The 13,554-nt window shown below is 36.0% G+C and overlaps 2 protein-coding genes across 2 annotated transcripts; both read right to left on the bottom strand.

Moving 5' to 3' along the window:
* Positions 1-11,596: 11,596 nt before the first annotated feature.
* LOC143584038 (uncharacterized) lies at positions 11,597-12,191 on the bottom strand. Its single transcript, XM_077066194.1, has 2 exons — positions 11,727-12,191; positions 11,597-11,653 (listed from the first exon to the last, which is right to left on the bottom strand). The coding sequence occupies exons 1-2, from the start codon at positions 12,189-12,191 to the stop codon at positions 11,597-11,599; spliced, it is 522 nt and encodes a 173-aa protein (XP_076922309.1).
* Positions 12,192-12,197: 6 nt separating this feature from the next.
* LOC143584029 (transcription factor CYCLOIDEA-like) lies at positions 12,198-12,629 on the bottom strand. Its single transcript, XM_077066184.1, has one exon. The coding sequence runs from the start codon at positions 12,627-12,629 to the stop codon at positions 12,198-12,200; it is 432 nt and encodes a 143-aa protein (XP_076922299.1).
* Between the last annotated feature and the right edge of the window lie 925 nt (positions 12,630-13,554).

Below are 13,554 nucleotides of genomic sequence, written 5' to 3'. Positions count from 1 at the left end.
AAAACCAAAGTAATGAGTGTTATACTATTAACTGTGGCTGACTTATATGATAAAAAATACCCCGAGCTACTGTCCTGACTTCTCCTTGGCTGCCTTCTTCTTCCTTAGCTCTCAAAACCCTCAAAATATTTTCTTTTCTCCCTTGGAATGTTGTTGCCGATTGGAAAGTTGTCCCAAGTAATATTTATATTTTTTTTATTTCTTTGCTGCTGCTACTTGCGATCAGACTCCCAAGGGAGTTGATTAGGTTTATATATTTTCAATTGTGTTTCTCCTAGCCGCCACTTTTGACTACCCAAGTTAGTTTTTTTCTTTCTTTCTTTCTTTTGCACGCAATCTGCCTTATTAGAGGTAACGTTTGGGTTTTTTTCTTTATGTTATAATATATATAATGCATGTAAGGCTTTTCACAAGTGGGCTTGGATCGGGCCTTGAGTTTTGTCTTCAAAAATTGATCATAAAGGCCTTTTTCGTCTTCCAAAAACCCGGTCCTTTTCTCTTTAAAACCCACAACCTATAAAATATATAAAACTTTGTAAGATCATGTCAAAACAAGTTAAAATCACTATTTATTAGATAATTAAGCAATTAAAAAGATGATAAATGGTATGGAAAACAAGTGTGTTTTACAACACATCATATTTTCTTTATTTTTGTTCAAACCTTGGACCTTTTCTGCGAGATAATATGATATTATCTGACTTGATTATGGCCTTGAACTTTTTCTTTATTTTAATCTTTCTAGAAATTTTCAGAAAGTACAAAAGTGTGTCTATAAGCGTACTGTGAACAGATAAGACAGGTTTAGGTCAAGTTAAGGTGGCATGTGAAGAAAATTAAACCCTAGATGTGATGGAGTCTGCAATTTGTTGGATTAAGTGGGGACCACACAGGTAGAGTACCAAATCCATACATTAACATATCACTGTGACACCAAAATACTTGTTAAGTTTAAAGTGGACAAAACATATCTACAATCGACTTAGGGTTCTTGGCAAAATAAAATTAAAATAGAAGTGTGATCTAGGACATTAACAGTTAATATGATTCCATGTTGTTATTTTTCTCGAAATATTATAAGTGTTTGTTGTGTGTGTGTGCGTGTGTGTGTATATATAAATTATAAAATATTATTAATTTTTAAAAAAAAATTAAAATTATTTTCTTTTTGTTTGTTTTATTTTATGTTTTTAAGTTAAAATCTTATTTTAAGTTATTTTTAATATTTAATTTATTTTTAACATTAGTTATTTACTTTTGTTTTTGTTGCTTTACATTAAAGTCATTAGGTGTAAATGTTGTTAACCGAGTAGACCAACAAAATATATCTTGTATATATTTAAAGTATTCGGGTTCGGTGTATACAAGTTATTCGGGATTAAATCGGTAAATATTTTCAAAGTTCGAGGGTTGAGAGTGTAAATTTTTCTAAAATTCGAGAGGACTTGACCCTATCGCGAGTTAGGCTGACCCTATATAAAAGGGTTTCATTTTCTCTTTCATTCTTATCTTTCAAAATGTCATGAAACTCTCTCAACTTTCTCTCTCTCTCTCTGTCTCTCTCTCTAAGAACCGACTTCAATCCCAAACACCACAGCCTGTAATCTTACACACTTGATTCATCTATTAAATCATCATCATGGATCCATCTACTAAGGTATAACATCGATTGATGTTGATCCAGATCTGGTTCTTGACCGTCGTTCTAAACTAAACCGACTTGGGATAAAAGGGGTTTATATATGTTGTTGTTTGTCCAAATCAATGATAAATCTTTGATATCGACATCTTAATGGACCTTATTACTTATTTAATTGAGTTTTTATATAGTGTTGTTAGAACTTTAGGTTTTTAGGGGTTTTTGGACTTTAGTCCATATAATTGGTGTTCTTTGTGTTCTTGTTATGGACACAAGTTGTACATAAGTAAAATTCGGACTTAGGTGTCTTTGGATCTGATTGGAAAGTTTGGATAAACTTAAGATTTTGAATCGCAACCGCATAAAATAATGAATCGCAATCGCATAGATAACTCAAATCGCATGCCATGCGAATGCGATTCCCATTATTTATGCGAATGTGATTCCTTTGTACTTAGAAAATTTTTTCAAATTTTTAATTTTTTTAATTTTATTTTATGTTTAAATTATTTTCTTTTCTACTTTATTTTCATTTCTGCTTTATATTATCTCAGTACTCATATCCTTCTTTGGTGTTAAATTACAACAACACGACATGTTTGCTCCATTAGATCTTCCTGTTGATAAGGAGAACATGTAATTTATATCAATGATCAAGGGACTGAGCGCTTCTTCACTTGCTAATGCCATCATGGTTGATCCATAAATTCATACTTGTTGGATAGAGGAGTTTTGGACTATTGCCAAAGAGATAAAAGACAAGAATGGAAAACTCATCATTACATCAAAGGTGTAAAAAAAGAAACTTATTGTTGATGAGGCCGACATTAGACGGGTCTTAATCATCAAGGATGTTGAAGACCACCCCTTCAAAAAGTTCAAGAGAGAAGAACTGGTGGAGTTTGTTGAAAAGTTGGGATACGATACTGAATGGAAGACTTTTGGGTTAAAGTATCTTCCACCGTACTAGAAGTATCTTTTCCACGTTGTATCCCACTCCTTATCATATCTAAAGGGTGGATTTGATAGTCTGAGAACTAATTGGGTTGGAGTCATGGCATGCTTGATCTTCAAAGAAAAGTACAACTATTTAAGATTCATATTCTTGTCATGCACGCCAATGCCAATGCGAATAGTTCATGGATGCTATACCCAAGGTTTTTTCAGATGTTGTTAGATGACAAGATGCATGTGGTACCAGGCCTGTATATGATATTGAGTATGATGATGATAGGATATAGGCACTTCTAACTAAGCCACACCATGCTAGGATGGTGAAACATTCTATCTTTGGCTCCATGATGGGTTCAAAGAAAAGTTATCATTACAAGAAAATATGCCTTGGTTCAAGTTCGGTTTGTTTGAAGAGATTGAACCAGTTGTTGAGAGTGAAGGGGATGAAAAGAAAAGTATTGAGATGTTGGATGAGGAGGAGACTAACACAGAATCTGAGGTTGTTGTGAAAAAGCCAGTAACAAAAGGAAAAAAGACTGAGAAGAAAGAGAGAGAAAAGGAAGGTTATTAGCAAGCCTTCTGTTGGTGGTTCTTCTCAAGAATAAGAAGAAGAAGAAGAAGAGCCCAAGCAACATTTAAAGAAACTGAGAAAGATGAGGGACTCCAAGAAGCCCTCCACCGTGGTAATAAAGCTTACTACTCACACCGGGATAGAGACCACCACACCCTCACCAAAGTCCACCCATCAAGACCCGTACTCAGCCTCACCTATAGCCATGGCCCACCAGATTGCAGCTATGAAGGCCAAACAAGTCAAAGTCCCTCCAACCAAACCTGCGTCCAAACCCACCAGGCTTAAACAACACAATTTTCCCATACCTATCCCACCACCTTCACCACAACACCAATCCTCGCCCATAGAAGCCTCACGTTTCCATAAATCATTCTCCCCACAACCGACCACCTCACCCTTAGACCTACCCATCACACCTGACCAACCCATGTCCTCCCCACTTAGGTCAATTCCTTTTTCACCTCACCATTAAGAACCACATCCATCTGAACCTTCACATTCACTTCGCCACCTATCTCTTTACCACTTACCATTCGTATACCTACCACTACCCAACCTGAAACCCAAACCCTACCCTTAACCCAACAAACCTCCTACCAAACTCAAACCATTACCATGATCATACCATCAACTACTCGGCCTACCCATTTAACACCCCCACCTTCAACTACCCGACCATTTGTCCTATCCCAACCCATATGTCTAGTGGTAAACACAAATAGTCTCCATAGTTCACAGATTATGTCCTCGATAGGATTGTGGCATTGGAGGAATCTAATAAGAAAAAGGCGTAGCAGGCGAAGGTGATGATGGACTTCAGTAAGAAACTTAAAGAGAATATGGAGGAGGTTGAGAAAGAGAGGGTTGTTGAAAGGGAAAGAATGGAGAAACTTGAGAAGGAGAAGGTTGTTGAAAAGGAAAGAATGGATAGAGTGGAGAAGGAAAGGGATATTGACAGAGCCAAGATTACAATATATGAGACTATGATTGAATCTCTTCAACTACTAGCAGAGAATCTGCAAAACTTATTGAACAATCAAGCAATGTCGAATGCTGAGAGATTTGTTGAGGTTGAAAGATTGGAGTTCAGGGTTGCCACTTAAGAGAATGATCTCGAGTCCTTGAGAAATATTGAAGATAAACTAAGGAATGAGATCGCCCATCTCATGTCAGAGATTGATATATTGAAGGCTGAAATTGAAAGTCATAAAAGGATGAACGAACTACAGATCAATATCAATGAAGACATGGCAGCCAAATACAAAACTGCATCTAAAATTATGAAGATGACTGATCAAGATGTTGATGAACTGAAAGGGCAAATAAAGAAAGTTTTTGGAAGTTGAGTGAATTCAAATGAAGAAGATGATGGAGGTAAACAGATGAAGAGACACTCTGATTAGGTTGGTCCTAGTAGAGCTGGCGGTGGTGATGATGGTGGTGGTGTTGTCGCCAGTGTTGTTGTTGGCACTGTTGTAGGTGGTTCTCCGGTTGGTGGTGATGATGATACTGATAGTGATGAAGAGTAGAGAGAAGAAGGAGAGCTTGGTGATAATGAAGAAAAGTTAGATGACTATGATGATGATGATGATGATGATGATGACAATAATGATGGAGGTAATGGAGGTGATGGTGTTGGTGGTGGCAGTGGAGCAGGTAATCAAACTGCTCCACATGATGACATCCAACATGATGAGACCTCACCTACATGCATTACACTGAAATGCATTTGCTGCCCCCAACGAGAAAGAACTACTTTGCAAGGGCAGCAGGTGATGGCATAGGTGAGAAGGGGCTCAAGGGATGGTTTACAAGATTCTTGGACAATGAGGCAAGAGAAGACTTCCCAAGATTCAAACTCAACATGGGAAGAACCATTAATAATCCAACAGAAATTGATCCAGCGGCGGGAAAGGGAAGAAAGAGCTAGAGGTACAAAAATGCCAAAGGGTGTGCACCCAATATATCATGGAGAAACATTTGCGCCCGACACACTTGATGATTTCATCTCATGGCATTTTAATAATGAGACCGGTAACAGAATTGTTTACTACAAGAATATTCACTCCTTCCTATTCTTTGACGAACACGAGCTTATGGGATTTGATGAAGCAGGTATCAAGAAGCTGTATGAGTCTCCTCTACACAAACTCGAAGATATAGGTCGGTCTAACACTGATCTTATAGTTGAGACATTCAACAAGTTCATTTGTCGTCTTGTTGAGGATCAACTAGGAAATGATGGTTGCCATGTGTATGAGACTGATTGAACATGAAAGCTAAAGCAAATACTAAAAGAGTAGAGGGAGATTGTAGAGCCCATTTTGTGTATTAAGTCTTTTGTATTTGTTAGTTTATGTCACGATGAGTTTTGTTATCTTACGCTATGTCCTTGTATGTTTAGGCCCGAGACCTTGTAATCTAAAGCCCATTAGGTCGTTAATAATAGAAAGAATGCTTGGCATGCTCACCTATAAAAGGTAGAGCACGCACATGCAAGAAACAACTTTTTGGAAAATTCTTCTCTCTCTCTCTCTCTCTCTCTCTCTCTCTACCCTATCCTCTCCACAACTCTTCAAGTTTCCTTATATAGCAAATAGCACAAACACAACAAGATCCTAGATCTTGGTTCGATGTTAGTGATTTCCACTAACCAAAAACCGAGATTGATTCAAGAACAAGTTGTAAGATCCGATTTAGAGACCTACATTACAAAACCGAGTTAATCAAACAGGAAATAATTTACAAAACTCTCCCAAATTCTATTTAATAATTGGAGGTTTTGAGTTCATGTTTCACTTTAGACCAAAAAAAACGAGGGGGGGGGGGCTCAAGTTAAGCCATGGTTTTTTCACAACTAATTTATTGGTGGGTTTCCCCCAAGGATAGAATGGAGATAATTGGGTAGATTAGTGGCCCGCCGGTGATTCAAGTTAACTATATATAACAAAGAAGAAGTTTGGTGACGTTGGACTCATATTGGTCCAATTGGCAGCGTTAGATTAGGCCAAGTAATTTATATTGGTTTCTTTTTTGCTTTTTTTTGTTATAATTTGATAATTAAACGGTTATTCGTGTCGTCTCTGCATTTGGGACCGACATAGCTCGAGTTTTACAAGCTCATTGTCGCAACGCCCGAGACGACAAAGCTCGAAGCTTACCAACAATCGGGTTTTATTGACATTTTTGTTTTAATTCCAGTACCATATGCCCTTATAGAACGTAACTGAAACCGAACAAGTTCATATCGACTCACTGCCGCAACGCCCAGGGCCAACAGCACTCTGGTTTTACCAACATCTGAGTTTTAGCGACTTATCACCCCAACGTTCGGCGCCGAAAACGCTAAGGTTTTATCAACGTTCGGGGTTTATCGACTAAATAAACGCCTTTAAATATTTCATGTCTTTATAAGTTAATTTGAAGAATTTATTTCTTAGGTTTTAACGCTTGGGTTTTACCAACGTTTCTAATACCATAACGAACGTAATTGATATTGGCCAAATTCGCATCAACTCGCCGTCATAATGCTCAGTTTTAACTTGCCAGGGTTTTAACAACAACCGTGTTTTAACGCTCGAGTTTCACCAACACTCGGGTTTTACCGACCGAACAAACGCCGGTTTAACATTTATAATTTTAATATGTTAATTAGATAAAGTTATTTTTTGGGTTTAAATATGGTATTGTTATGAACAAAACCAATACCGACCGAATATGTGTCAACTTGCTACTGCAACGCTTGGGTTTTACTGACGGCCGAGTTTTACCGACTTAACAAACACAACTTTACATATTTTAAATTCTTTTTTATAATATGTTATACAAGTACGTGTCGCTACTTTTTGTGTTTTTTTATTTTAAATATGTTAGTTTTACGAATTTATTTTTTAAGTGTATTTCCAGTATCGTAACAAACATAGTTAACACCGACCGAATTCACGTTGACTCGTCACACTATAACGCCTGATTTTTACCGATCGAGTCTTCAAGCAGCTCATTCGGGAAAATCAGTGTCGTTAACGTCACGACCTTTAAATAATATGTTAATTATTTTGTTATAAGTTATACGAGGGGTCAATACTATTTTCTACATTGACTGGTTAATTTTTTTTATTTAGTGTCGATATCTTAACAAACCCAACACACCCTTAAACCCACATTAGTGCACCCTTGTATCACGACGATACATAAACGGAATCAACCTAGCGCAACACGCCGGGTTTGAAAACTAGTTAACTATAAAAAAAAAGATGTGTATAAAATTCAGTGAAAATAGTCTGTCTTAATTATTTGACTAGTAAATTATAGCTACTTATTTGTCTTTAACTCGCGTAACCCCACATCTATCATATCCTACTATTAAAATAATTAATATGATCCAAAATAATTAATAAAAATGCAGTGTCCACGAGTTTGACTTGAATCGAGTGTCCCTAATCCTAATTCAAAATGGTAGTGGTGGTGGTGGTTTTGAGAAAACAAGGTGAGGGAGGAATGGAATAAAAAAAAGGAAGTGGAAAACATGGTTTTGATGGAATGAAATTCCATGTGTAATGGATGATTCCATTCCATTGAGCAACGAAACACCACTATCTTCATTCCCACGTAATTAATGAATCATTCCATTTTTCATGTCATTTCTGCATACCAAACGTTATTTAAGGAAAATAGTGAAGAAATCCTAAATAATAATAATAATAATAATAATAATAATAATAAACTATTCCATCAAACCATTTGTTATGTTATTTCCATCAAAATTAATATTTCACTTTTTATCATTATTGTATTAAACTGTTAGGTAGTATGTTGGTTACTTTATTAAAATATAATGTTTTAGTTGTTATATATATAGAGAGAGAGAGAGAATCATTTGTAAATTTATAACATAAGAACATATGTAGTGGGAGAGTTAGGCTATGTGCAGTGGAGTTGGGCTACAAAACAGGATGTTTTGCATCATGTGGCGTCCAGTCAACAAATGATGGGTTGTTGTTTTAAGGGTATAATGGTGTTGTAGCCTATTATACACACACACGCATATATATATATATATATATATATATATATATATATATATATATATATCACACACAACTTATTATAATAATAATAATATATCCCAAAACACAACCCTGGACAAGAATTTGTCGCCACCCCTCCACCCCCACACATTTCACCCCTTTTGTAGCCTAGGGGGTGGTGTTCGTGCCCCTTTTCGTCCCTTATCGCCCAGATTTGTAGCCCACTACACATAGCCTTATGGGTAACGTTATGACCCATAACTCTTCTCTTCACCCACGTACTCAAAGTTATGAAGTTATATACATAACTTTGAAGGGAGGCATTTTGTGTGTGTGTGTGTGTGTTTGAGAGAGAGAGAGAGAGAGAGAGAGATTGCATGAGAGTTATAAGTTTTTTTATCACTACACTACTTTTTACAAAACTCTTTAAGTATGAAAATTTTGAGTGCATATTGTCTAAGCTTTCTTTTTTATAAATGTTTGCAACAACTTGTCCAGACATTTTAGTTCTTTTGCTCGGCCACATGGCCAATAGCTCATTATATAGTATCCTATTGACACATTGTTTTAGAACAAGTCTACCTCGTGGTTTATGTGATGGATGTTGTGGGGTTAATGGTATGCGATATGGGTGTCAGGGTCTCTTTACTAGGGTCGACAGACTCAACACAATACTTGATAGAGCCACACACTCTTTGAAGGACTGTGTCATGATCGTAGGTGGCTAAAATCCTTAGAATTCACAAGGGAGATTACTATATTCTTTAGCATCTCACATCGGTAGGACTAATCCAACAATTAATCAACATATTGTCAGCTTACATGATGAGAAATCTGTTCATTTTGATGATAAATCCAATGTTTGAAAATGATAGATTTCACTACATAGATGATATAGACGTTGAAAAATTGGCTTAAAAAACTATTAACCATAATGTTGAAGCTGCAATTGTGAGTCGAGTGTCAATGACATAAAAGTACATTGCATCAACAGTGTTATCGAGGAGGGGAAAAAAAGGGAGGGGGAGGGTTTTATTTATTTATTTACAATTTTGAAATATTTATTTATTTTTAAATCTAGCCATTAAGCATTAAAAATTCAAATTATAATTTTTTTTTATTAAAAATGGTTTGGTTTTGGCTTGAGGCCAACCTTCGTCCAGACAAGGTCTGGATTTGCGGACCTGTGAAATATTGACTTGACACACATCAGGGCTCATCTGCCATATCAGCATCCGGCTTAGTGGACCTTCAACAGACGAGCGCGCTGAAGTTGCTCTTAGTCTGATCTAACTTGTACGTATTGTTGGAAATGGAAGCAATTCATACCAGGATTAATGCATCTAATCAAATAAGGGATCAATAACATTAAATAGATCATATATCGGGCACACTATTTACGATCTTCATATTTAACGGAGGTTGCAGTTAGCCTTCTGGTCCAATGGTGTGTGGGTGATTGTTAAGGTTTAGGATCTTAAGGTCGTAGGTTTGCAACCTGACTCAATAAGGGTTTTCTCACAGTGGTGGATTTCTTCCTTGATAGTGTTCCTATGAGAGGCATACCTGAAACCTCAAAATCAGTATGGATGGTTGACATATTGTCTCTAGAAGGCTAATTAAGTCGGGTATTTGGATGGTTCCAAACATTGTTAAAAAAAATGGCAGAGGTTAGCTAGACAGTTATGCCATAACCATACTGATAACTACTATTAAACACTCCTAATAACTTCCTAGAGACGTTGTGACACCATGACATACATAATGATAAACCTAATAATGCATTAGTTTACCTATTTTCAACATTTACAAGTATCATCAAATATCAAGTCCCAAAAATGATAATTTAGGGGAGCATATACATAAATCAAATGTGATGGTTATTCAAGAAAGACGTGCTTCAACACAATTAAATATTTTTGGTCTCTTTGCATTCGATCAAATTCCAGAATATTGTTTCCACTTTCTTTAACAAATTATTATCCACAGCAGGAACCAGGACATTGCATGTACAAACATCTTTTTTCAGGTGGTCGTACCTGCACTAGCAATTACCATAGAAGTACATTAATAGTTCATGATATTTTCCAACACGTGTGACCATTCCCAGACTGGTGACCAAGGTCTAAACCAATCAAATTAGGACAACATAGATCACTAAAAACCGAAGCAATGCTATCTGTCAGAAAATTTAATTAAGTTTTTATCGAGCAACATATGTTAGAAACGAAGAACATTCTTTTCATTAAATAGTAGTGTTGACATCGAAATTAAAGGCAATAAGTTGCGCCGTTAGCCTTTTTCGAATAGCAAAAACCAAGTCATTTAGAAATAACATTCATAGATCGTATGGTCATAACACATTTCATTCATGGCTCGTTAGACAGGACTATATAGCACCACGGTCTTAGGTGCTAGGAAACCAAAAATATAAATGCAAATGATATAAACACGTATTGGTTGTCAAGACACCGTTTTCCTACTGTGAAAACACTACTCCCAAAGTCCACAAGACAAGAGACCCATGTAAGATCTACATAGTGAACTCTGGATTCTCCGAAATTAAAGTTTATATACGTATATTAATCTCAAGAAAATATTTCTATCTGTTAATAGTTTTCTAGTTAATGGCTAACTTGCAACAGCTTAATTATCAGTCTTTCTGAGTTGGATAATACTTCTTTCTACTACTGAACAGAAGAAAGTTTAACTTATTGAAATAACTTGTTTTGCACTCAGATTTAAATGATATAGATAACCTGGTTGGGTAACCTCATAAAGTTTCAAACATGCTGAAAGAAAAAATCGACATAAAGAGCTAATTAATCAAGGGGAAATATATGAGGCATATAGGAAGATGAAATCCTCATAATATACCTTATGTATTATTCGTCAACTGTATGTATACAATGAGAATGAATACAAACAAGTTATGTACACTTTGCGCTCTTAATGGACTAGCGACGTTAATGAGGGTTTGGAGAATATATGGAGTTATATGTCATGTAGACGCTAGCGACGTTAAATTAAAGAAGATGAATCAAGATGCCAAAATAAACGGCACGCGCGTACCAACGATAAATCTAGCTAGTACAAGTAGAGCATCTCATTTTGGGTGGTCATGGATTGTTACATCTTCCTCATCTTCCAAATTTCAAATTAGACATATCTAAGACATGAAAGCTAGATTCAAAAATAGAGACGGAATCACTAGAAAACTAGCATCAAAGGGAGCATAAAAACTTATTATTAGACTTACATGCATTAAGATACAGAAATGTCTTACATTCCAAAATATCAAAAAGAGAACTATCCATATGATATTATGATCTAATCTTATATATGATGCCGTTGGCACCCATTAGAGAAAATGAGTAATATTGATATGAACAAAGTGCTGACCTAATTGTTGAAATCCCATAAATTTCCATGTATCTGAAAGTTACTGAACTGATGCATCTGAAGTTAATACAAGTTCAGATAGTTAGTAAAGGTATCAGTATACTTGGATGGGTTGAAGATACATTATTACCTCTTGAGGATGTACTCCGGAATGATGATAATTATACAAGAAAGACGGGTTGTTCCAACCGCTTAGGCCTATCGTTGGCGACACCCCTTTGTTTTGTAGCGGCTGTTCGGGTTGGTTTATGATCCAAGACCCGAAAGAGTTCACGCCTTGATCCATTGTTAGATCCAGACATGGATTAAACTTTGAAAATTGATCATCATCACCACTAACACAAGCAAGTTTATTGTTTTTTTCCAATGTCCTCTCTCTTGCCCTTTTTCTTGCCATTTCTCTTGTTTCTTTAGCGAAAGGGCGAAGAAGATAAGAACTTTTTCTAACTTTGCTAGTCCTTTTCGTCCCCTTTCGGTTGCTATTAGACGAAGACTTTGCGTTTTGATCTCCATCTATATATTCAGACAACAATCCATCTAAAAAGCTGGATTTTCCATGAGGGATGAGTTCTTGAATGTTTGATTTTGCTTTCATAAGTAACTACTCAACCGTCTTGCTCGCCTTGTCGAACCCAAGCATGTCTTGCAACTTAAAGAACTTCTTACTAACTTCAATGGACAATCGCATTCTTCGATCCCTCGGTCCTTGAGCGGTGTTAATCTTGTTGTTTAGGTCCTTCTTTGAAGCTCTCCTCCTTTTACTGCTAGTTTTTGGCTTATTGAAGCCATCATCACCATTGTTGTTGCTTCCTTTTCCCATTGCAAATTGCAAACTAGCCCTAATGTCAGGACTAGCCAACTGTTGATGAACTGAAATATTATTGGCATTGTGATTGCTATGGTCAACAGAAAAGAGATGCTCTTGTTGCAAAAGTTCATTGAAGATAAGACCATCGTCTAAGGTAATGTAATTAGGGGAAGGAAGTTGAAATGTGGAATTATACAAAGGAGTACTAGTGAAAGAGGGATACATCTGTTAAAACTTGCTCAAGACAGAAAAATTTAATGGGTACATATATGAAACTATATGTTGTGTTTGTTGTATGAATGTGGTGAGATGAGTTATGTGAAGTGAGTTAAGGTTTTGTTTGTATGGTAGGGTGAAAGATTGCAGGTCATGAATGTGGAAATGAGAAAGAAGAAGGAATAGTTTGACGAATTGAAGGTTATTATTCTATGATGACTGATGAGTGGATAGGATGAAGGCACATCTTCATGTGATTGATAGCAGCATGTGCTGTGTGTTAATCTTTGTGGCATGTAGGTTAGGGTTGCTTTATGGAACAACATGTCACCTTTTGTTTGTACCTCCCATTGTTACATTGTAGCATCATATTTTTAAAATTATTCTCAGGAAATTAAACAAATACAATACGATTACAACTTAAATACATAAAATACGTAAGAAGAGGTAGAATTAGAGTTGTTGAGGGTCACGTGTCAGACATAGTTTTCTTAAAACAAATTTCAAATCTCCTAGAGCATGACATTCACCATTAATGAGTATATATGTCCTGCTTGCTAAAAATGATTTGGTGTATTTCTCAGTTACTTGTTTGTTTCTCTTAGTGCATTGGTAGTTTCAAGTCTGTATCTCAAATAAGGTAGATACCATAGTTTCATAGTCATATCAAAACAAAACGGTCCAATCACTTAACAACACTAAACATGAAACTTATATTATAGTATTATACTAAGCATCTTAAATATCAAACCGGTTCATGGCCAAAGACAAAGGTTTTAAACACCTGAGTTTGGGTGGGGGCGGTCTTGGATTAAAGTCTCACAAATAACAGGGATTAAAAGAAATTCGATGTTCAAACAAAAAAGAAGATCTTTACTAATTTAATTGGTTTAATTAGAAGTTACAAATAAACTTTTGGCTTATCAGAAATTCA

The sequence above is a fragment of the Bidens hawaiensis genome, unplaced genomic scaffold, assembly GCF_021521415.1.
Source record: "Bidens hawaiensis isolate Kalapana, Puna unplaced genomic scaffold, B.hawaiensis_p1.1 tig00001521_1, whole genome shotgun sequence".
Lineage (NCBI taxonomy): Eukaryota > Viridiplantae > Streptophyta > Magnoliopsida > Asterales > Asteraceae > Bidens > Bidens hawaiensis.
The sequence above is the reverse complement of the archived record's forward strand: the minus strand, read 5'-3'. Positions and strand labels throughout refer to the sequence as shown.